The sequence below is a fragment of the Mytilus galloprovincialis genome, chromosome 12 (genome assembly GCF_965363235.1).
Source record: "Mytilus galloprovincialis chromosome 12, xbMytGall1.hap1.1, whole genome shotgun sequence".
Classification (NCBI taxonomy): Eukaryota; Metazoa; Mollusca; class Bivalvia; order Mytilida; family Mytilidae; genus Mytilus; species Mytilus galloprovincialis.
Genome location: NC_134849.1, coordinates 13,792,181 through 13,818,421, shown reverse-complemented (window position 1 = coordinate 13,818,421; position 26,241 = coordinate 13,792,181). Strand labels below are relative to the sequence as shown.

Sequence of the window (26,241 nt, the reverse complement as noted above, 5' to 3'; positions counted from 1 at the left end):
CTCATATGCATATTACGGTAATCTATTCATGGTGGAGAAAATATTTAGTATTGTATGAAAAGTAAATTTAGAGGACTGATGTCAAGTAAGGGGGGATACTTATATGATATGTTATCTAAGAGATCTTTGATTTGTTTAAGTATTCACATATTCATCTGATCCATACCACCCCTAGAGAAGTAAGCATCACAATCAATTCAAATTTAAGTTGATTGCTGATACACTAGAAGTTGACAGAGGCCCGTATACTGTTGATTACTAATTAAATACAATTTTAGTTGTTCATTGGGACACTTTAGATATTTGGATAAATTTAAAGATCGCGGTTTAGATAGCTATAACACCAGTTTTCATCTACCATTGTCTACATAATAATGTCTGTACCAAGTCAGGAATTTGACAGTTGTTTTCAATTAGTTTCTTGTATTTGAGCTTTTGATTTGAAATTTTCGCCATTTGATAAGGGACTTGTGTTTTGAGTTTTCCTCAAAGTTCGGTATTTTTGTGATTTTAGTTCTTTTTAAGGAATCCATTCGTAATCTTTGTTTGAAATTCCAAAGTAAGATATAAACAAACCGTCATATATTTAATTTTTCAAGTTTATTGTTATATAGTTTATTGTGTATCTTGCATTAATTTGTAGGATCCTTTGCGAAAGCAAATTTACAGATCTAACATTGTTGGGTTGATGTTTAGACGAGTTGTATATACATAACGTACACAGCAATGTATCACCATCATTACTAGTGATCCGATGGATAAATCTGTTGTAGAGTTGTCACTGACTCAGACGTACTTATTAATATAACTATTTTCTGTGACTGTATCTTGCATTAATTTGTAGGATCCTTTACTATAGATAGTTGAGCTGATCTGTAACAATAACATCTCCATGCCTTATATATCATGTACTGTAGTACGCCGCTAGATTAAAACTGACGAGGAAAGGTAACACACGGCCAACGAAAGCTTTATTTTTTGTGAAGTCCAGGTGGTCGTGTGGTCTAGCGGGACGGCTACAGTGCAGCAGATTTGGTGTCACGATACCTCAGTAGCATGGGTTCGAATCCCGGCGAGGGAAGAACAAAAAATTTGCAAAAGCAAATTTACAGATCTAACATTGTTGGGTTGATGTTTAGATGAGTTGTATATACATAATGTACACAGCAATGTATCACCATCATTAATGGTGATCCGATGGATAAATCTGTTGTAGAGTTGTCACTGACTCAGACGTACTTATTAATATAACTATTTTCTGTGACTGTATCTTGCATTAATTTATAGGATCCTTTACTATAGATAATTGAGCTGATCTGTAACAATAACATCTCCATGCCTTATATATCATGTACTGTAGTACGCCGCTAGATTAAAACTGACGAGGAAAGGTAGCACATGGCCACTGAAAGCTTTATTTTTGAAAGTAGACACATTTTTTCTGTTCGAAAAACTAATTAGTGAAGCTTGGTTCAAAAACATAAAAAAATCAAATAAAGTAAGAAGACTTTTGGGGACTGGGTTGTTACAATTTCTGTTTGATGTTTAGGAAAACATCAGGCATCAAATAAACACATATAATTATTATCTATAAATTGTATTATATCAAAGCTCTTAACAATTTTGTGATTAACAAATATATATATATATATCTAAAATCTGATTGACATAATAGTGCATTCAAAAAATTTAAATCAGTTCAAATCTTTCAAATCAAACAAACAAAGACACTTGCATATATAATATACATAACAGTGTAGGTTTACAGTATACAATGTTACAATGTAACTATATATCACTGTAAAACAAGACTAGAATTTACAGACAGTTATGAAATGTAACTAAGCAACAACAGAAATATTGAACTAACCCTAAAAGTTAGTCAACTATACTGAAGCAACAAGGACAATACAAAATAGATGATTGAAAGTATTCAGTAATATACAACTTGATTACATTTTCTAACTTATTAAGCATGGATTGAAAATTAAAAATATTTTTTATGGGAAGTGAGATATTTAAAAACAAAACAATGTGATAGGAGAGAAAAAGAAAAACACTTGTTTCCTAAACATAAGAATCCAATTTACATGTGTTTACTTCTCAATGGTTACTGTTTGGCTTGAAACTACCAGATGTTATATGAAGTTAAGGATTTCATTTTTTTTTTAATTATTTAAAAAGACATGAAAATAATAGAGCTGTTATTGAAGAGTTTACACCACTGAATGGGATACGTAAATATTGGTGTATTGCTGGTACCCCACTACTACTAATTCATTCCTATCAGATCGATAAGAATAAACAATATTGATAAGTACCAGAACAATTACCCTGTATTTGCTACATCTGATTATCTATAAAAATCACTACATTTGTTCATTGCATAAGAATTGTTATAACAACTTCATTAGTAATTCTTCATACTGTTTTCAAACAACATTGCGAAGTCGTCCTCTGTCTGTGGTCTTGGTGACAATTTATTAACTCTATGCTGAAATTTAAATAGAAAATTGTGTTAAGACGAAAAAATAAAAAAGTTCAATTTTAAACACAATAAAATTATGGGAAAATTCTTATTGGCACTTCATGGATAAAACTAGAGGATTCCCAATATCTGACAAAATGTCAAAACTAAGAGTAGTGAACATCCTTAACTGATGCATTGTATTTTTATTGTCTCATATCATCGGGAGTGTGCAAAACATTTAATGAAATAACCCAGCATTTTAATGTCATTGAACAATTTTCTAACCATCCTTGTTTCAACTTATCCCCTTTTAGCACATACCTGAGGTAATGTTCCCTTGACTAGAGCAGGTATGTCTGCTGATGTGTATCTTTAACACATACCTGAGGTAATGTTCACTTGACTAGAGCAGGTATGTCTGCTGATGTGTATCCCCTTTAACACATACCTGAGGTAATGTTCCCTTGACTAGAGCTGGTATGTCTGCTGATGTGTATCTTTAACACATACCTGAGGTAATGTTCCCTTGACTAGAGCTGGTATGTCTGCTGATGTGTATCCCCTTTAACACATAGCTGAGGTAATGTTCCCTTGACTAGAGCAGGTATGTCTTCTGATGTGTATCCCCTTTAGCACATACCTGAGGTAATGTTCCCTTGACTAGAGCTGGTATGTCTGCTGATGTGTATCCCCTTTAACACATACCTGAGGTAATGTTCCCTTGACTAGAGCTGGTATGTCTTCTGATGTGTATCCCCTTTAGCACATACCTGAGGTAATGTTCCCTTGACTAAAGCTGGTATGTCTGCTGATGTGTATCCCCTTTAACACATACCTGTGGTAATGTTCCCTTGACTAGAGCTGGTATGTCTGCTGATGTGTATCTTTAACACATACCTGTGGTAATGTTCCCTTGACTAGAGCTGGTATGTCTGCTGTGTATCCCCTTTAACACATACCTGTGGTAATGTTCCCTTGACTAGAGCTGGTATGTCTGCTGTGTATCCCCTTTAACACATACCTGAGGTAATGTTCCCTTGACTAGAGCTGGTATGTCTGCTGATATGTATCCCCTTTAACACATACCTGAGGTAATGTTCCCTTGACTAAAGCTGGTATGTCTGCTGATGTGTATCCCCTTTAACACATACCTGAGGTAATGTTCCCTTGACTAGAGCTGGTATGTCTGCTGATGTGTATCTTTAACACATACCTGTGGTAATGTTTCCTTGACTAGAGCTGGTATGTCTGCTGATGTGTATCCCCTTTAACACATACCTGAGGTAATGTTCCCTTGACTAGAGCTGGTATGTCTGCTGATGTGTATCCCCTTTAACACATACCTGTGGTAATGTTCCCTTGACTAAAGCTGGTATGTCTGCTGATGTGTATCCCCTTTAACACATACCTGAGGTAATGTTCCCTTGACTAGAGCTGGTATGTCTGCTGATGTGTATCCCCTTTAACACATACCTGTGGTAATGTTCCCTTGACTAGAGCTGGTATGTCTGCTGATGTGTATCTTTAACACATACCTGTGGTAATGTTCCCTTGACTAGAGCTGGTATGTCTGCTGTGTATCCCCTTTAACACATACCTGTGGTAATGTTCCCTTGACTAGAGCTGGTATGTCTGCTGTGTATCCCCTTTAACACATACCTGAGGTAATGTTCCCTTGACTAGAGCTGGTATGTCTGCTGATATGTATCCCCTTTAACACATACCTGAGGTAATGTTCCCTTGACTAAAGCTGGTATGTCTGCTGATGTGTATCCCCTTTAACACATACCTGAGGTAATGTTCCCTTGACTAGAGCTGGTATGTCTGCTGATGTGTATCTTTAACACATACCTGTGGTAATGTTCCCTTGACTAGAGCTGGTATGTCTGCTGATGTGTATCCCCTTTAACACATACCTGTGGTAATGTTTCCTTGACTAGAGCTGGTATGTCTGCTGATGTGTATCCCCTTTAACACATACCTGAGGTAATGTTCCCTTGACTAGAGCTGGTATGTCTGCTGATGTGTATCCCCTTTAACACATACCTGAGGTAATGTTCCCTTGACTAGAGCTGGTATGTCTGCTGATGTGTATCCCCTTTAACACATACCTGTGGTAATGTTCCCTTGACTAGAGCTGGTATGTCTGCTGATGTGTATCCCCTTTAACACATACCTGTGGTAATGTTTCCTTGACTAGAGCTGGTATGTCTGCTGATGTGTATCCCCTTTAACACATACCTGAGGTAATGTTCCCTTGACTAGAGCTGGTATGTCTGCTGATGTGTATCTTTAACACATACCTGTGGTAATGTTCCCTTGACTAGAGCTGGTATGTCTGCTGATGTGTATCCCCTTTAACACATACCTGAGGTAATGTTCCCTTGACTAAAGCTGGTATGTCTGCTGATGTGTATCCCCTTTAACACATACCTGAGGTAATGTTCCCTTGACTAGAGCTGGTATGTCTGCTGATGTGTATCCCCTTTAACACATACCTGAGGTAATGTTCCCTTGACTAGAGCTGGTATGTCTGCTGATGTGTATCCCCTTTAACACATACCTGTGGTAATGTTCCCTTGACTAAAGCTGGTATGTCTGCTGATGTGTATCCCCTTTAACACATACCTGAGGTAATGTTCCCTTGACTAGAGCTGGTATGTCTGCTGATGTGTATCCCCTTTAACACATACCTGTGGTAATGTTCCCTTGACTAGAGCTGGTATGTCTGCTGATGTGTATCCCCTTTAACACATACTTGAGGTAATGTTCCCTTGACTAGAGCTGGTATGTCTGCCGATGTGTATCCCCTTTAACACATACCTGAGGTAATGTTCCCTTGACTAAAGCTGGTATGTCTACTGATGTGTATCCCCTTTAACACATACCTGAGGTAATGTTCCCTTGACTAGAGCTGGTATGTCTGCCGATGTGTATCCCCTTTAACACATACCTGAGGTAATGTTCCCTTGACTAAAGCTGGTATGTCTGCTGATGTGTATCCCCTTTAACACATACCTGAGGTAATGTTCCCTTGACTAGAGCTGGTATGTCTGCTGATGTGTATCTTTAACACATACCTGTGGTAATGTTCCCTTGACTAGAGCTGGTATGTCTGCTGATGTGTATCCCCTTTAGCACATACCTGAGGTAATGTTCCCTTGACTAGAGCTGGTATGTCTGCTGATGTGTATCCCCTTTAACACATACCTGAGGTAATGTTCCCTTGACTAGAGCTGGTATGTCTGCTGATGTGTATCCCCTTTAACACATACCTGAGGTAATGTTCCCTTGACTAGAGCTGGTATGTCTGCTGATGTGTATCTTTAACACATACCTGTGGTAATGTTCCCTTGACTAGAGCTGGTATGTCTGCTGATGTGTATCCCCTTTAACACATACCTGTGGTAATGTTCCCTTGACTAGAGCAGGTATGTCTGCTGTGTATCCCCTTTAACACATACCTGAGGTAATGTTCCCTTGACTAGAGCTGGTATGTCTGCTGTGTATCCCCTTTAACACATACCTGAGGTAATGTTCCCTTGACTAGAGCTGGTATGTCTGCTGATGTGTATCCAAATGCAGCCAGACCATCAGGCATTTCTAAGTCTTGCATGATTTGTCTAAGTCTGTCTGATAAAATTGGACCAGCATCTTCCTTTCTTTTATTTGTGATATCAACACCTGTGATGAAAATACAATTAAAGCTTGATTTCATGGTAAATATATTTGTCTGACTTTGTCTGACTTTGTATAATTTAAAATTTTACTTTATTCAAATCATGCTATCATTGTTCACACCTGTTTCTCTTTATTCCTATCTTTCTATTATAGGTCAAACAATTTCTCTTATCCCTATCTTTTGATCCTTGATTACACTATTTTCTCTTAATTCCTATTTTCCATCATTGGTTATCCTGTTTTGGGGTAAATATTAATATCATTCCTTTTTGTTTCTTGCAATATTGAAATATTTTTCTTCTCATGTCTAAATTTGTTTACCTAGTAACATTTCGTAGTTTGTTCACCATAAGTTTAACTATTCAGTTATAGTGTTAAGTTCACTACTGTAACAGAATAACCATGTATAATTTAAGATGATTTAACAAAAGTTCTTAAATATTTTCTTATAGGAAAAAATAACTGAAAATCAAATCATCTCTGATACTTACCCAAAAACTCTGCTGCTTGTAGATGGCGCTCTGGACAAGCTGGAGCAGTAAAGTTGAACACAGCAGGGGCAGACACTATAACAGATAGTCCATGTGGCTATAAGAAAATAAAACATGGGTCATTTATTGTCACACTATGGTGACTTCACTAATATTCCTTATTTTCGTGAACAGGTGAATTATGATATTAAATGTTCAACAAATGAAAAATTTTCTGAAAACTTATATGCTGAATTCTTCAAAACCACAAAATTAAATATCCCTGAACATTTAAGTTTTCCGAAATCCATGAATATTGGTATCCACGAAAATTAATAAATTATATTCTGGATACATTGTATTAGAAAATGTTCATATGTGTCTGAGTTTTTGCTAACTTTACTGGACATTTTCCCTCTTAAGAAATATCACTTCTCATTTTAATAGGTCAATATCTCTAATCTGCTGCAAATTGAGGTTTTCAAATCTCTGTTCAGTGATATTGCACATGTTTAGACTATTAACAAGTGACTGAGTTTAACCATTTGTGTAGATATAAAACAAGAGCACTGTCGAATAAAGGTTTAAACACTTTTGATTTATTAAATATATGCACAGAACTGAATTTTTTTAAAGAATCTTCTCTGTGGAGAAGAGAAATTACAACATAAGCCTACATCAGAGTCTGACAAAAATCAATCAATCTTATTTTCTAGCAGTTTTTACCTAATAATAGATCTATATTTTTTCCACATAATAATAAGGAGATAACTGTATTGTATTTTAAGCTCCGACGGCTTTAATTAGTGATTTGATGGTTACAAATTAAGTTTACTTGCAAAGCTTTAGTGAAGTCAGCCAACAAGTATTCGTGACCATCAAATCACCAATTGATGCCATTGGAGCTTAAAAACCATATTGTTAGCTCCACTTTCATGAAACTGATAGAAAACAAACCTAAATCATACATTTTTTGCCCTTATGTTTTCACAGCATCAATTGTGATTTTATGTCATGAAAATTTGTGACGTTATCCAATCAAAATGAACGTAACAAACAATGTTGCATTGTAATTATCAATGAATCTTACCACCATAGGATGATCATCATCATAATCTTTGGATTTGAAATTCTTAACCAGTCCTGAGATAGGATATGACATTCCATGGCTAAAATATAAAATATATAAATATCTTGATTTCAAGGTTATAAGTGGACTGCTGAATAATCACTCATTAAAAAAGAATGAAATCAAATGAAAAAACTTTAAATTAAGCATTACATGTTGATAAAGTTAAGTTTTTATACCAATTTATCAGTTCTCAAACGTATTGAATTTCATGCATCATATCATGAATGTATAAAAATTTCTCAAATCTGGTTATGATATGAATAAAAATTTCTCAAATCTGGTTATCTGTTTCACAATTTTACAAAAACATAATTAAATTGAAAATAGCTTCATATATCAAATTAAGAAAGGAATAAGTTATGTTATTATGGATAAAGTTTCAAACAGCTAATTATTGTAGATTTATAAAAGTGTAAGCAGTAAAATGCATAAGTTATCCAAAAGTCAAATACCAGCCAGAAAGCTTGAAGCATTGCATCAAACATCCATAACACATTCATAACAAACAGCTCAGAAGTAGTAAATGAGTATTTCAAAGAAGCAATATTTAAGGCAGAAGACCTTGTAATGGAGACAACTCTTTCTTAATCTGTTATGTGTTTTATAATAGTAAGTTCCATCAATGATCATGATGATTTGTATGCATTAATATAAAACAGAATTTAAATAATCTGTGTTATGTGGTAAGTTAGAATATATGTTTTTGAAAAAAAATGAGACAAACTTTTCATTGATCTCTCATGCAAAAATAAAAAGTGGTTAATACATGCAATCACCAACAGTTGTTCATTATGTACATGTGGGTTTCCAAGTAAATAGGTCATTTAAATGTACTCTTATTGTTTGTTAAATTCTATTTGGAATAGTTTGTTCCAGTCTTTTTTATTTGATTTTATCTTCTTCCTACCATAAATGGGTTCCACTATTACCAAACCCAATACCAGCATAACAGCTTGCCATGTGCATTTCTGATCTAGCCTCAACATCGCCTTTGTCGTAAACAGCTCTGAAGTAAAATACGGGTAAATCTGAAATACATTTCTTTTTTTGGGGGGGGGTGAGGGGGGTGGGGGATTTCATGAATCCATTGATCACTGTTGGTTGCAACTCTGACAAAATAGTGTATAGATTAAATCCCACATTAACTACAAAAATAATTTTTAAGAAGATCATTTTCTAATATCGTAATCTTTTTTTAAAGCCAGATGCAAAGAAATAGCAAAAAGCAATCATAACTCAATGAACTTTCTTGACTTTTTTTCAGATAATTTTTTTTCTACATTGAACTTATTTTTGGTGATATTAACTTAAAGTTGGTCTGTTTCTATCCAGCCTATATTCACAATATTGTTCTAACCCCTTAAATCTCGAACATAAATTACTCACAAAAAATAATTTGTTTACACTGTACATATAACTGTTAGCCTTAGAATATGATATATTTATATTACCGGTATATGATTGGATATATAATGTTAAAGTAGTTTAAATTATTGAGTGCTAACTTTCAGTTAGAAAAAAACAGATATTTACACTTAACAAATAGTATCTTAGATTGAAAAAGTTGTATGTGCTTTATAATTGCAAAAGAATTTGGAAATGCTGCATGCAGAAAATTATCATGCTATAAAAAATTTAAATGCAAGGTCCTCATTTTTTGTGAGACCTTTTTTTGGTCATAATTTTTCACAATTTTCTCAGCTTTATTATTTACAACATCTCAAATGGGAACTTTAAAAGTCATGGCCCTGAAATTTGCATATAACAATTTATAAAATTAATTCCCTAAGAAAAGTACATTGTACATTACATATTTTCCCTTTAAATAATTTCCTCCATACATGATCTACAATTATGGCCATCACGAAAGGTGTATAATCAAAATTATTAAATCAAGGAAAGGTTGTTATTTTGACATGCAAATGTGCGCCAAAAACAATGAAAATCATACAGTAAATTACAGTTACATCTTAATAATTCTATAAGTGGTTGCTATAGTAAAGTATAATAACACAAATAATGCATTCAAAGACCACCAGTTATTAAAGAAAAAAAGTCATGCTATTAATCATATTAGTCAATATTAAAATAAAGAGAATTGGTTTGCTGTTAGTTTACCATCACATCTACAATTCTAGAAAGTACAAAGTCAAGGCAAGCAGTAACATACATAAACATGATCACAGATGCTCATGTAACCACACAATTAGAAGTATTGCAATAATCATTACAGTTTGGAATCACTTTGGTGTTATCAAAGATATCCATTATATATTTTCAGTGATAAAAAGTTTCCAATTCTTAACAGAATTGTTGCATTTTTCGTAAAAAATACTTTCCCCATTTGACACACATTGCTTTTAGAAAATGTCAATCCAAATTTTAACCCATTTTAGTAAATTTACAAATGTCTAAAATGATAAGAGCAATAAATCTATCAAAATACTATGAATTCATTTATTTTTGTGGTAACCAATTTTTGTTGATTTACAAAAAAATTGCTAAATTGTTACTATTCAAATTTGTAGTTTTACCAAAGTAAAAAAAACAAGACTATTGAAATTCAGTATTTTGTTGAACATATTTCATTTCATAGTTTACCTGAACCCATGAAATGCACGAAAATAGGAATACTACACATAAAAAGAATTCACAGTAAGCAAGCTAATCAATAAAAAATGGAATACATTAAAAATATAGATTAATTCTTTGTAAAGGTCAATCTTAAATAAAACACATTAAATAGGCCAATTCATAGAAGGATACATTTGACCATGGCAGTTTGAACCTTAGTTTTGAATAATTTCTTTATACTTTGATATGTTTTATCATAATTGGTATTGATTATAGCACCAATTGTCAAGAATTGTATGTCAAAAAAATTTTAAATTGTATTTTCAAAGCCTTTAAATTTTGTTTAACTTAAAATGAAAATTTTAAGATAAATAATTAATGTATTCCATCTTATCACTTCCAACCAAAGAACCATTAAAAAATCAAAAAAAAAAATCATGAAATGTGGTATTCAATCGTACCACAAATGAACACCTCCATTACCAAACCCAATGCCAGCATACGCTGATGCCAATCCCATATTTTGTCTGGCTTCATCGTCATCTGCATCATAAACTGCTCTTTGAATTGAAATATTCATTAATTTCATTAGCTAATATTCTATATATATAATTAAATAAAAATCATGGACAACACTTAATAAAAAAAGTAACTTTATCGCGGCGCACAGTTTGTTTGTAATTGATTTGTTATGTGTTTTTATTATATTATGCTATTGATGTTTTCTCTTGTAATGATGTCCTCATCATTCTTATGGAAGTTACAATGTACCCCTTTGTTAAAGTTATTGACTGGATATACATGATATAAAAAGTCTTTTTTTCTCCATTGTAAATTCATATCTTTAATCCTCATTCTATCTGTGTATAAAACTGAAGGAGAAGTCTTTTTCCATGATGGGTCTACACCAGACTACCTATGTGAAGATTTGTTATTACTAACAGGACATGTAGGACCAACAATAAACTCATTGTCAGCTTCTGTTTGATTTTGTAACCATTGTAGCAGTGTACTGTTCACCTTACGACATTTTATAAGAATAGACATTTTTTAGCAGAAAGATTTCTCATTTTTCTGACCTTAACGTTTTATAATATGGCCTCATCATAGCTGGACATCGAGAAAGTGAAATTTCACAAGTCGTATCAGCTTGGGGTTTGTTTCTAATCATATGTATGCCTCTATATATTCTTTAAATGAAAAAAAAATAGATGTCAATGTTGAAATCTTTGTTTATTTTGATCTTTCAAATATAAAAAAGAAGATGTGGTATGATTGCCAATGAGACAACTATCCACAAAAGACCAAAATGACACAGAAATTAACAACTATAGGTCACCGTTGCTATTTTGTAAAATTTATTAGACTGGTCCTGCGGAGTTACTTAATACAACGGAAATAATTCATTCAGAAATAGTAAACCAGTCGATCAATAGATCCGAAGTGAAAAATAAGCAGGAAATTTGAAAATTACAAAAAAAAATTGAAAATTACGAAAAAAATATAGCGACGCGCTTGCACTAGATAGCGCTGCGGTCAGTGCAATAGGACAGCGGGAAATTGTAATAGCGCTGAAAATCGCAGCGCTAAAACGGTCTGGGGAAAACACTGTAAAGGTGTACAAATACTTTATAATGGAATTTTACTACTAAATATTATGAATACAAGAATGCAACTTTTTATTTTTGACAACCTGATACTGTCGGATAAATAAAAACCTTGCAATATTATTTTGATTTACACATGTGATTAACAGTAGTTATCCTTTTCAAAATTCAGTCTATTAATGGTTGCTAAGCTCTTTTAACCTTTTACCCCCAAATAAATAGAGTCTTCATCACCTCATTGGGTATTACATGAAGTTTTGCTCAGAAAAAATTATATTGACATTCCTTTTTCCAAATCTTATTAACCAACTTTCAGTTTGCATATGCATACCTTTTAAGATATTTGTTTGTCATCTTTAAAGCATGCATGCACCAGATATCACTGATTGGATTACAACCTTGGTAGGCGGGTCTTAAGTTTGGATTGGCAGGTCTTCCAGTTACTCTGTCTCTGTAGGGTATTGCTGTGTAGGACTCAATAGCATGACTGAAAAACAAAAACAATACTTTATGAATTTCATACTTCTTAAGTGCTTTCCTGAATGTACTGTCCTCATGGAATGCTCAAAACGAATATTTGAAATTCAAAGATCTGGAATAGTTGAACCGCTGTATGACCAAAAAAAAGAAAGAAGAAATTAGTACTATGGTAGCTAAAATCATGATTGGCAGTCACCAAATTAATTAACAAGTCTATTTACAGTCAGGGGAAGTATTTTTTTTCTATTTACTGGAATAGGGAAATAATTTGGGAAGCAGAGTTATCTCCCTTAGTCATTCAGATTTGTTATACTTATATAAGGTAATAAATATTTTGTTAGTTCTTCAAATAAATTGTTAAACTCCAAATAGAAGAAAATAAAAAGCAACACAAGAATGTTAAGGACATTTTTTAACCCCCAAAATAAAATAATATCAGGGGCTGTATAAAAATTTCATCTATATTTTTTTCTTTCTTAAAAGAATAAAAAGGTAATATCATTCAAAATTGATAAGGAAATGAAATTATGATAAATTTATTCAAACAAGTAAACATTTCTTACTTTTTTAAGTGTATAAAATTACTAATATAAGTATTACCACTGGACAAATTAGTTCAAAGAGGGTGATGACAGATTACTTTAATGTCAAGTGTTTGTAATTTTTATTTTATATGTTTTCATGCATGAAGGTCATTTATTACTATATGTTTTGTGTAATTTGGTGCAAAAGCAATTTCTGTTTTTCATTTTTTTTTTCTTCATCATGAAATCAACATTTTTTTAGTATGATCATGCAGATATCCACTATAATGACCTTCATCACAAAAGTATTAATAATAAATTGTAATTTCTTTTTATCAACATTAATTTAACATTTTTTAATGCTACTTAGCCATTGTCATTTTTCAGTAAAAAAACAAATTAAAAATTTTAGACTGCAATTGCTCTGAATGTTTATGTTAAATAATTAAGATGAGAATATACATTTCAAATATTTAGCTCCCATATTTGACATTCATAGGGCTGTTAATATATTATTTCTTTAAAATGATTCTCTCATGTCTATTTTCAAATACTTGTTTCAGATATTTCAATAGGAAACATATAATACATTACTGTAGTAATAAACCATAATTTAAGATGTTTCCACCACTGGCCTTCTTCAATATCTTTAAAAGCATTTTTAATAATGGTTTTTTACTACAAGAATATTTTTAAATAGTTACAAAATCAAAGTTTAAATATTTTTAAATTTGTGTCCTTGACAAAATATCTGTCTTTTTTTATTATTTTAAACTAACCATAATACATCTATACCACTATAAGCTGCTACTCTTTCTGGCATAGTACGTAAATGTAGAGGGTCTACAATGCCTAATGTTGGTCGAATAGCTCTATTGGATATTCCTACAATAAAGGTAAATTAATATATTGTAAAAGTCCTCATTCTATTTCTCTAAATTAGTAAGAGTTATTTCCCTTATAGATATAATAAAATACAGTTGTGGTATTGCTTAGTTAAAAGGGGCTACTACATTTCAGAATGCAACTTTTTTTTTAAATTTAAGTTCTGTAAGAGTTATTTCCCCCTTAAAAAAAGCATTTATATTTTATTAGTTAATTTCTGACAATTCTGGCCGTTTGCTACTTTAATTAAGGATGTACTTAGGTGAGGTTCTGGATTTTACACTATTTATTAATTAGTTAAATTATATGATGTCACAAAGCAGAAGCTAATTTTTATTGCAAATGTCAATAGGTCAATCGGCTAAACAATCAGGTCAGTCCTAGACATGCTAGAGCAAAGTTTGGAATATGGGTTAATTAATATTCTGCAATCATGATAATGTATGTACTAATTACCTATCAGATGTTATTTCCCTTGACTATATATGAAATAAGAATTGGTTACAGGGAAATAATATCGTTATAAAACATGAATTTCGCTGATATGTAACAGTTCTACAAATTCCCTGAAGTCAATATTTGAAAGTATCAATTTTAAATTCTAGATTTAGAAATTTCACGTAAGTACATTCCTTAGACATGATCTATATCAGCTTATGGCAATTGTTCTTAAAGATTTGAACGAAAGTGTGATCTTTGAATATTGTCGTTATCGGTTCTGTTTTTGATTTTATTTAAAATGATTTTACACATAACTAAACATGTATAATTACTCAGTAATTTAGAGATATAGTTCTACATCTTATTGATACTTATATTTTGGTATTTCAAAAGGTCACGATTTTGAATTTCATCAACTTACAACTATATATGTTTTTGTAAATATAATTCCAGCCTTTATTACCAAAATAAAAATATATAGGACTGTTTTATGCTGGATTTTTTAACAATATAATTTTCCTTAGATGAAAATTGACAAATAAGCCATTGTAATTTTATACACAAGACTGTGACTTAAGTTAACAAGTGAGTACCCATTGCATTTCAGGCTCTTGAAGAAATGCTGTATAAGAAAATCATTGCTTTACATTCTATTATACTGTAACATAGTAACACACAAACCTGTTTTAGATTTCAAGGGGAGGTAATCAAACACTGATGTTCCTGTTGTTTCACTTCCTGTTCCTGCTGTTGTTGTTACTGAAAATAATTAAAGGATGATATGGAATTAATGCAAACATTACTGACAAAACAAAACTATAATTCTAATATGACGTGCTTCTATCGCTTTGTAAACAATACCCTGATGAAATTCTTGATATATATATATTTAGGGCAGACTCAGAGATATACATAATAATGGCTGTTAAAATATGCCTCCCACATAAATCCACATGTATTGTTACCTATATACAAACGTTTGTCGATTTTGCTGTGTTAAAAATTGTAATTGAAATTAAATCTGCAGAACCCTTATTTATATTCTGAGGCATAACAAAAAAAAATTAATGCACTAGAGCTCAGGAAAATGTACCAAAATAAAATAGAATTTTGCGAAAATTTGGGAAAGTTCTTGACGCATTAACATCATTTCAAAACATGACGCTTATGAATGAAACAACAAAGTTAAAAATGTGCTGCCTGCCCTCTAAAGATGGCAAAGTGAAGACTCACTAAACATTAAATCAACATGATCCAGAGATAAATTATAATTAACCAGAAAAATCTGAGCAATTAGCAATTGTTTTAAATTAGAAAACGATTATTGGACATTTGGTACAAAAAGGTCTCATTCTTCTGGTCCAACAATGGTATCACTGGTTTTGACTGTCTGACTGGTGTCCTTGATCAACTTAGGTTTTCCCTTTTTTTTTTCTTCCTTCACATACCTGTCAACCTGTGACGATGAAAATGCAGGTCATGACCTGCATTGAAGAATCAAATCTCAGGTCATAACGCGTACGAACTTTTTCGAGCTGAATTTCAGTATTTATGGTACATTTTCTAATAATGTATATCAAAGATACCAAAACATCAATGCATGTTCACTTTGTTAAGTCATTTTAAATCTAATTAAATATTAATTCATTAACTTTTAAATATTTTTATAAATTTGTGTAACTCAGTCTTATGTGCTTTACTTTTTGAGAAAAAATACTACAATCATCAAACACTTTTACATGTTTTAATGTAATTCTTAAATGTTTAAGACTATTGACTATGTAGCCTTTAACCACAATGTTTTTCATTTAACAAGGAAATTAGACTATGATAAAATATAGTAATACAGTTAAAGGAAGTATAAATGTAAAAAACAATTTTCAACTTTTTTTTAAATATTGTATAAAGGTATAAAAATAATGAAAAGTTATTTTTCAATATGTATTTGAATTTTATATTTTTATGATTTAATCTTTTTCACCCATAAAACGTAAATTTAAGGAATAATTTTGAAAGGTGACAAATAAGGGGAAGTAACTCTAGTTCAGTTTGTAAACCAATGGTGCAATTTATTTACAACCTAAAGCTAAGGTAATTGGTGTTAATTAAGTGTCAAAGCTGTCAAGTGAAGTCATGCACTTAATGGGTCACTTAATTTGATAGTTTACATAGCTAGATGAACTTCCTGTTCATGGATGAATTACGAATTTGCCGGTATTTCAAAGGAATATTACTTATGAAATCAATCTCAAGGCTAAGAAATACGGGTGAAAGCGGGTCATTTTCGGAATTCCCGGTTATTTCAATGACCCGGCGGGTTTTCCGGGTGATCCCTCAGAATTGTGAAAATCTCTGGTCACACCCGCAGAATACAGGTCAGTTGACAGGTATGCCTTCGTGTACTTACTTGCAATAAGTGGCTTCAATGTATGAGTAACAGGTAAACCTTTGCCAATAGGGGCATTGACATAATCTAACAATTCTGCTGATGGATTGCTGGCATACAAATTGGCTGCTTTACATGTGTCCATCACTGACCCGCCTCCTACACAAATATACAAGTCAAATTGCTCCTCCTTGGCATAATCTATGGCGGCCTGAAAGCTGCAAAACAGGAAAGGATATACAAATTTTTACAGAATTAAAAGATATTAACATAAAAATAAGATCATGCCACCCGCTTGCTTATAACATTTTAAAGGGACAAAACTTGAGAACAATATTTTATTCAACTTTATTGAAATATTGTGGTAATAAGCAATGATAAGCATTGTGTATAAGTTTCATAATATTTGATTGAGACTATCTTAAGTAAGAGAAGGGAAACGAAAAATTCAGCAACTTTTCCATTTGTAAAGGGGCATAACTAAATAACAGGAAAAGTGAGGCCACCAAAATTCAAACTTGACATGTGTTTTGTGGTAATAAATATTGAACATAAGTTTCATAACATTTGTTTTGAGGCAAACTAAAGTTAGAGAACAGATTTGTTATTGGGAATAACTCTAGAATGGTTAAAGCGATTTCGCTACCCAAATTCAAACTTGATCTGTGTTTTGTGGTAATAAGCATTGACATAAGTTTCATAAAATTTGTTTGAGGCAAACTAAAGTTAGAGAACAGAAACCAATTTTGGGAAGTACAAACAGACGTTCAGACGGACAAGAGTAAAACTTAATGCCCTCTCATCAACTGCAGAGGCATAACAATATCTTAAAGTCATTTTAAAATCAGTGACATTCCATCACATTTTCAAGCATGATGAATGTAAAATAGATCGATCAATTGTTGGTGTTAAGAATGACTTTCACCCTCTATGCTCTCGTGTTGGGACAAGCTCTTATTGGTTGATGAACGTATACTATGCAGTGTTCCAGCTAGCATGAAATGGAGGGGCGCCGCGCCCCGCCCCCGAAATTTTGCGCCCCTCTGCCTTTTTTAAGCGCCCCTGCGCCCCTCTGTGCCCTTTTGAAAAAAAGTTTAAAAAACGATCTTTTTTCATCATATCGTCGCCATTTTGTTGAGTTCTTTATACACACACTTCATTAAGACAACAGATTAAAATTGTTGACACTTGTTACCTGTATATAATCACCTATTTGATTGGAGTCAATTACTTAATCAGGTGAAATTTACGACCCTGTCTAATCCCTTTGCCCTGAATCACCAAACATCGAAGTTAAATGAATTGATTATATTAACACCTGACGATGCAAAATAGAATTTATAAAATAAATGTGAACGGTGTTCATTTCTAATGTATTTGTTATTTATAAAATAACGTTCATTTAGAAGAAAGGTTTCTATCAAATATCGCAATTGTTCTTCTATTGTAAATTCCGCCGATTACGGAGCACTCGAAAGTCCGATTTTTATATCATTTTTTCTTAAATTGAAGTCCGTTTTGACTAACTTTAATATTGATATTATTAAATACGCTCAACATGAAGTAAGGCAGCAACCATTTGATTTTCTGGGGGGGGCTATGGTTTTTTTTTCTGGACAAATTTTTTTTCCGCCTGCGGCGAAAAACAATCTATTTTTTTCGCGACAAGTCGAAAACAAATTTTTTCTTTCAATTTTAGCATTACATATGGTGGCAGCTGAGGGTGAAACAAACAATTTTTTTTTCTCAGAATCAAAAACAAATTATTTTTTTCTCCAAAAACTGGAAACAAACTTTTTTTTCAAAAAAAAACCATAGCCCCCCCCCCCCCCCCAGAAAATCAAATGGTTGCTGCCTAAACGGAGATGCTTGTTGAATTGATAATAAACTTACAAAATTGAAATAATTTATTATTGTGCCGATTACGGAGCTCTCGAAAGTCCGATTTTTGTATCAATTTTCTTATTGAAATCACAGGCACTTGTTTCTATCCATTGGAAGACCCCCATCAACGTATATTTCCGTAAATACACGTTGATAGGGGGTCTTCCAATATGAATAGAAACAAGTGCTTGTGATTGAAATCTGTTTTGACAAACTTATTGATTTTATTAGATACGCTCAACATTAAATATACCATTGTATACGGAGATGCTTGTTGAATTGAACAGACAACAGTGAAACAATGTATGGTTATACAGAGATAGAAACTCTCCTTATTCAATAACAGGACTTTATAGCTCTTGTGTCCTCAGCAGAACTTACAGATCGTTCCTTATCTAGTCTGCTAGAGCTATTTCATTCACCTTGTCATTAGGATAAAAACCTATTATCCATGTACCCTCTTGTTGCGCAAAACTATTCAGTGTTGCAATATGACATGTACAACCACTCAGTACAGCAGAGGTGGAGAAAATATTCTCTCAGGTCAAATTGATAAAGACAAGTCACAGGGCAAACTTGAAAACACAGACATTAACAAAAATATTAACTGTAAAATTAAACTGTGATGAAACTAATGTGTGACAACCTTCTTCAAAAAGAAAAACAGAAGATTTGTCATTGTTGTTTAATATTATTTATTTGCATTTGAACTCTTCTTTGAAAAATCTGTAGTTCTGAAAGAGAAATGAATATAGTAATAAAATTGAGAATGGAAATGGGGAATGTGCCAAAGAGACAACAACACGACCATAGAAAAAAACAACAGCAGAAGGTCACCAACAGGTCTTCAATGTAGCGAGAAATTCCCGCACCCGGAGGCGTCCTTCAACTGGCCCCTAAACAAATATATACTAGTTCAGTGATAATGAACGCCATACTAATTTCCAAATTGTACATAAGAAACTAAAATTAAAATAATACAAGACTAACAAAGGATGTCTTTTATTGCTATCAGTTTGATTTTAACTTATATGTTCTAAATAAATGATTTTTAAACTTGTATATAATAGCTATTTACTAAGTTACATGCTTGCTAAAAATATGTCTTTATGTGGTAATATTAAGTATTGGATTTTTTTCAGTGTTTTTTAAAAACGCGCCCCTCTATTTTCAAATCCTAGCTGGAACACTGCTATGTATTTGTCTTTGATCAAACTACATGTACCCCACTTAAACAATACATAGGGTTTGTACTTGCCTTTCATTGGTGGGCTCCACTCTGACATTAGAGTACAGTTTATAGTTGACTTTATGGTCATCCAATGATTGCAGAACTGTTTTTACACAATCTAAATCAACCAGATGTTTGTCGGTCATCAAACATACTTTCTTAGCACCAAAGTTATTACAATCCTGTAACATAAAATGTCTGTCATAACATTTATTCTTAAAGGTCATTGTGTCCTTGTAAAAATATAATATTGTCAGCAACTGCTTTCACAAATATATCATGAATAACAGCAACCAATATCAACCACAAGTATCTGCTGGACTATTGTCTGTCCATTCCTTTAGGGGTTTTTTGGCTTCTATGGAACGGATTGATCTAATATTTTGTATCCAGTTTGATAATGGTGAGTTGTAGTGTGTAAGCAATTTTTTTGCACAGTTGTTCATGAGTAATTTTAACATCGGCTGTGAGGCCATTTCCTGTTTGCTGATACTTTGAAATTTAAAAACACTCATTTCTCATGGAAAAAAAATCATCAAATTTTCTAGGCTTCAATTAAAGGGAATGATAAGACATGATTCAGTATATAAGTTATCATAAAAATTTGTAAGCCATCCTTCTTAGCTTACAAGGATCAGATGACACTTTGTTTGTTTCACATCAGCCAATAAAATTAAGGTTTGTATATGATTACAACAAAACCAGAGGATCCTGAAAGGTCATAAAACAGAAAGTAGAATGCTGCATTGTCAGTATGTTGGTTCCCTCCGTAAAATATTCAGTATGCCTTCTGAATATGCAAGCCACTCAATAACAGTTTGGTACCAGTCTAAACTGTCAGATCCTTATTAGAGGCGGGTCGGAGGGGTCCTGATCCCGAAATTCTGGGCTTACAAACATGAAATCCTGAAGTCCCGAATTTAAAAAAAATAATTCCAACATCCCGAAATTCGAAAAAAGAAATCCCAGATCCAGAAAGGGTAAATCCCGAAATCCTGAGCTTAAAAACACCCTATCCAGACGTCCAGAAAAAGGTCCCGCCCCCTTCTTATTAGGTAAGCAATGCATGGACACAGGATCTTTATTTAAATCAGATTGACCTATAACCTACCATTCCTACTTCCTTTGTTACTCCCTCTCCATATCTGATGTTTGAGCAAGCCATCTGAAAAATATTATGAAATTAAATCATTTCACTCTCAATAGGAATAATGTGTTTAAAAAAATGTAATGTCTAAAGAGAAAACAAGAAAGAATCAAAACTAAATATCAAAGAAAATAAGTGTGAAAAATGTCACGACAGTGGTGGGTTCTATGTTTTTTATTTATCTTAGGTTGATTTTTTGCTTTCCTTTATTTTTCTTAACCAATTGTTCTCTACTTTGTATCCCATACCAACCCTTTTTCATGAGATCAATTTTTCTGCTAGATTCATAAAACATCCTTTAATTTCAACCTATTTTTGATTTCATAAGTACATGGTATAAACATGATAAATATGTGAAAAATCTTATAATGCATAAAAAGGAAAGAAACAAACAAAAATCACCTCAAATGCATATTCTTTCTCTGCAGCAGAAGTTCCAAAATGACCTGAAAAAAATCAAAGATTCATTTTTTACATCAGCATGAAATCCATTTTTGTACAGCAAATCCAGAAAATTGTTGTGGCTAGTGATTCAAAATTAACCTTTGCACTTTTTGAAATGTGCTGACTTTGACAAATTTTAAAACATGTTGGGAGTCTTTAGTGTTTTTTACTTCCTATACCAGCCGGCAACCTTTGAAATGGATCCATTTAAGAATCAAATTCAACCTTATTGACAAAGTTGAATTCAGCACCTTCGGTAAATGTGAAACTAGTCCTTTGTGTTTGGAGGGGTACCACAAAATCCAAGAAAATTGATACTGCACCAGCAATATAACTTTCAAAGACTTTTTTTTATTGTTGAAGACTCTATGATGTCCTCTACCTGTTTTCCTTTTTCACTTTAAAGTTTTCAAATCTGCACAATTTTGTACAATGCATATCACTGTGGTTGTCTAATCCGTCATATATATCTTAAGTTAACATGCTTTATATTTATGTCATTTGAACTGAAATAAAAATCAAGATATATACTCTATACCTTTTAATTGAATCCCAGCTATCTCAGGTTGATTAAATTTTCTGAAATCATAAAAATGTATGAATGTTTTATTCAACAATCCTAGCTACATATACCATTCATGATTAATGTAATTGTCTTGACAAGTATAGTTATAGTTATACACATACACAATACTTTGTAACTTGAAATTGTCTTGAATATATCTGACAAGATATACAATGTATTTTACTGCTTATAAATTTCTTAAAACATGTAAAATCGTGAATGGTATATGTTTGTAAACCAAGCAAAAAAGTATGTGTGTGTACTGTATCCCTACCTACACTAATTTTTATCCCCCACCCTAAAGTTTTTTGGACCATTTTTGATTAAGCATTGTCATGACTGTTAAAGTCACAATGTTGCTCCCATAAAATGCCATAGACGTCACATGATTTACTCGATGTAAAAAAAATATTAAAAATTTTTAAAAAATCCCTACCTACCTTCCCTATTTTTTTTTCAACATGTGACAGTAAACACACATACTTTTTTGTTTGGCCTAAATGTGATCAGCAAATCAAGATTAAGAAAAGGGGGAGACTTGAGATCCAAAAAAAGTTTTTTGACAGGCATGACAGGTATAAATTACATTTACAATTATCTTTGATCTATGAAAATGAGTTGAATAAATCTGTATAGCCATAAATTTGTCATTTGAAGTACTTTATAGTACTTTGGATTTTTCCTCATTTTCATTTTTTGAGTGCCAGGCACCCCCCCCCCCCTTTTTTTTTACCTGAACTATGTGTCTGCCCCTCCCCTTAGATAGTTCTCGATCCCTCAATAATAGCAACGATTGAGGAATGTCTGAAAGAAATGCACTGAGATATAACTGTGCTCTCGGGCCATAACCAATTTAAAAAGTGAATTTTGCAAGGATCACCAACTTGTCAGAAATGAGCTTCCTTGATTTACCTTGTACAAACTGTGCGTAGTAGCCGAGAAAATCTGGAAACGCTTGTAGAGGCCATTTTCATGTGCTGAGACACTTAATAGGTATCAGGGTAAAGGACAGGTGAACTAAAGATAACAGACAATTTAGGTCACTGAAGATTTTGAACAGCTGATTTTCCTATTTTCATTGTGAAATTATCTCCCATTGTCATCGCGACAAAAACGGATGAAAAGTCATTTGGAAAACGTACGGTATAATGTTCATTTAATGTCTGATTTGTTGTCGATTATTTCTATGGGCTCTGGAAAAAGACGTAGAAGTTTGTGAAGACATAACTTTATTTCTTAGTTTAAGGTTAACACATTCGTGTGATGAGTCAACCGACTCTTTACGGATGTAGATGTAGATGTAGAAGGCAGATTAATGGTATACCGCCATCTTGGATTGTACTATCGCAGTACCCAATCGGTCTATAGTTATTTTCCCAAATCTGCAAATTTAAAGACAAATGTGCAATTTAATTGGTTAGACTGTTTTTTTAAATGAAGAAAACTTGCTGATGTATTGCATTAATAAAAATATTTAAACAAAACCGAACATTTGTGTTTTAGAATCAATTTTTCAACTAAGCTAAGGGGAAATAACTCTTATAGTAAAAAAAATTATACTGGAATGATTTGGACTTTTTAATTTATACGTGTAGCAAGAAAACGATTTCGGTGACACCAGTTTTAATCTTTTTTTTCTCAGTAAAACATATTATAAAAACTATCTTCTCACAATTTATTTCAAAGTTCTAACTCATAGATTTCGTTTTATACACAAAAATGTGTTTTGTCATGATCATTCTAGGCAAATTCAGGTAATTTGCAACAAATTATTGCTTGAAAAATAACACGGTGACCCATCATTTTTATTATATTTTTAAAAAGAGCATAGTAAAGTATTCATTATGGAAAAGTATAAAAAAAAACATTGAACGGATTATATTGGTAATCACCGATTTTATCCGAAATTCAATTCTGTGACTACGAATTTGATGTTCTCTTGAAATGTAAAGTTTTGTTAACAGTTAATTCATATTTATGACCATAACAAAATGCATAACTGATTAAGTCCACAACTCTTAAAAGGGGGACGAAAGATAACAAAGGGACAGTCAAACTCATAAATCTAAAACAAACTGACAATGCCATGGCTAAAAATGAACAACAGCACACATGACACAACATAGAAAACTAAAGAATAAACAACACGAACCCCACCAAAAAACTAGGGGTGATCTCAGGTGCTCCGGAAGGGTAAGCAGATCCTGCTCCATATGGGGCACCCGTCGTGTTGCTTTAAAACATGTAAAAGGTAATTCAGAACTGCTCGATTAGCCATTAATAATTTGAAAATGATCAAATTAATGAGAATATATGTAGTGGTACGTAGTATTTAGAAAATTGACAAAGTTGCTTTAAATCCAACTGAGCTGCTAAGATACAGACTAGCTGGTATGGGAAATAAGTTCCACAAAAAAGTCGTATGGAAAGCACCCTGAAACGTAAAAGGAGCATTGGGAACGACCCAATTTTTATGACCAGATACACTTTAATCCGTGATTACGAATTTCATGTTCTAGTTCATCAAAGCAAAATCAGTAAAAACAGCAATTGGGAAGTAAATTTGACTTAATTTATAAAAGAAAACAATGTACAGGGAAACAGATACGTACCCCTAGCACCACAAGGGTAGTCAAGGGAAAAGAGATACGAACGGAGTGTCCGTTTTGCCGTGCGGGATGTATAAATATGCTGCAACGTCCGATCTGGTCTACTTATGTTTGCGAATTTGTGACAATTGAGCAACAACGAAGTAAAACTGCAATAGAATACAAAACAATTTATAAATTGTACGTTCTTGATGTTATACAGAATTATATCGTTGCGTGTTTTCATATTATTTGGATCCACAATGAATGCAACTGATAATTTTACAGAAAAGTTTACCTCTTCTGACATCGGACTCGGACTTCTCTTGAACTGAATTTTACTGTGTGTATTGTTAAGCGTTTACTTTTCTAAATTGGCTAGAGGTATAGGAGAGGGTTGAGATCTCAGAAACATGTTTAACCCCGCCGCATTTTTGCCCCTGTCCCAAGTCAGTAGCCTCTGGCCTTTGTTAGTCTCGTATTATTTTGAATAGTTTCTTGTGTATATTTTGGAGTTTAATATAACGTCCATTACTAGTATATATATTTGTTTAGGGGCCAGCTGAAGGACGCCTCCGGGTGCAGGAATTTCTCGCTGCATTGGAGACCTATTGGTGACCTTCTGCGCTGTTGTATGTTCTGTGGTCGGGTTGTTGTCTCTTTGACACATTCTCCATTCTCCATTTTCAATTTTATACATGCATTTTTAACAAATCTTATAATTTGTGAAATGTAAATCCCTTCAGTTTATATGTGGAGAAAGTATGATTGAATTCTGTTGTCTATTCTAACATCGGGTTCCGACTTCTTTGAAACTGAGTTTTGCTGTGTGTATTTCCGTGTGTTTATTTTTCTACATTAGCTTGAAGTAAAGAGGGAGATTTGAGATCGAACAAAAACATGTTTGACAGCACTGCATTATTGTGCCTGTCCCAAGTCAGAAGCCTCTGGTAATTGTTAGTCTTGTATGTTTTATTTTAAATTTTGGTTCATTCATATGTGTCTTATTTTAATGTGACGTTCATTTTCACCGAACTAAATTAAATACACATTTTTGTTTAGGGCCAGCTGAATTCCGCCTCAGGGTGCGGGATTTTCTCGCTATGTTAAAGACCCATATGTGGCCTTGTGCTTCTCTCTCTGGTCGGGTAGTTGTCTCTAAATTGTTCTCCATTTCAAATTTCAATTTTATTGGAGAAAAGGATGCCATATTGTTCGTACTGGTTTAATAAAAGTACGACGAAGCAATGTCAAAGCGTTTCGGACGATTCAGTGGTGGATCCAGGGGGTTGGAACCCCGCTTTTTTGGGACGATCAATGCATTTGAATGGGAGCATATGGTTGGACCAAACTCTTTTTTTAAACGGCTGGATCCGACACTGCAATTTTATGCACACAAATAATTTTTTTCAATAAATAATGGACACGTTCTTTATTCAGACCACCTTGGACCGCTTGGAACATGGGAATAACCCTTTTTAATGCCAATTTCAATATTTTTCTATCATAGTTTCTGCAGAGATTATATTTGTGTGAACTATATATATATTGACCTGGGAATAACACTTTTATTAACCTGTACGTGTTCTTGAAATAATTAAGTTTTGTTTACTATAAGTTACTCTAATCAGATAGTTAACGATACCGGTCTATAAACCGACCTTGGTGACAAAATAATGTGCTGTCCTTGTGTGACGTTAATTCCACTGAATCCCCGTCCGTGGCATTGGAC

General features: G+C 33.0%; 1 protein-coding gene across 2 annotated transcripts; it reads right to left on the bottom strand.

Moving 5' to 3' along the window:
- Nucleotides 1–1,568: 1,568 nt before the first annotated feature.
- Nucleotides 1,569–22,997, bottom strand: LOC143055092 (hydroxyacid-oxoacid transhydrogenase, mitochondrial-like). 2 transcript variants are annotated; one of them, XM_076228239.1, is made up of 14 exons: nucleotides 22,834–22,997; nucleotides 21,895–21,935; nucleotides 21,315–21,358; nucleotides 20,877–20,930; nucleotides 19,793–19,947; nucleotides 16,672–16,868; nucleotides 14,946–15,023; nucleotides 13,718–13,823; nucleotides 12,266–12,421; nucleotides 10,789–10,887; nucleotides 7,712–7,790; nucleotides 6,643–6,739; nucleotides 5,997–6,154; nucleotides 1,569–2,494 (listed from the first exon to the last, which is right to left on the bottom strand). In XM_076228239.1, the coding sequence occupies exons 1-14, from the start codon at nucleotides 22,893–22,895 to the stop codon at nucleotides 2,411–2,413; spliced, it is 1,410 nt and encodes a 469-aa protein (XP_076084354.1). In that variant the 5' UTR covers nucleotides 22,896–22,997; the 3' UTR covers nucleotides 1,569–2,410. The 2 variants fall into 2 exon arrangements, with proteins under 2 accessions (XP_076084354.1, XP_076084353.1); XM_076228238.1 differs by lacking the exon at nucleotides 10,789–10,887 and adding an exon at nucleotides 8,661–8,759 and having other exon boundaries at nucleotides 22,834–22,996.
- Between the last annotated feature and the right edge of the window lie 3,244 nt (nucleotides 22,998–26,241).

Excerpts from the sequence above, each read along its gene's own strand:
- LOC143055092 (XM_076228239.1), bottom strand. The coding sequence starts at position 22,895 with ATGAAAATGGCCTCTACAAGCGTTTCCAGATTTTCTCGGCTACTACGC. Across the intron at positions 15,024-16,671 it reads ATTGAAGCCACTTATTGCAA|TAACAACAACAGCAGGAACA; the intron begins GTAAGTACACGA and ends AATTATTTTCAG. Across the intron at positions 7,791-10,788 it reads AATGGAGGTGTTCATTTGTG|CCATGGAATGTCATATCCTA; the intron begins GTACGATTGAAT and ends TTTATATTTTAG.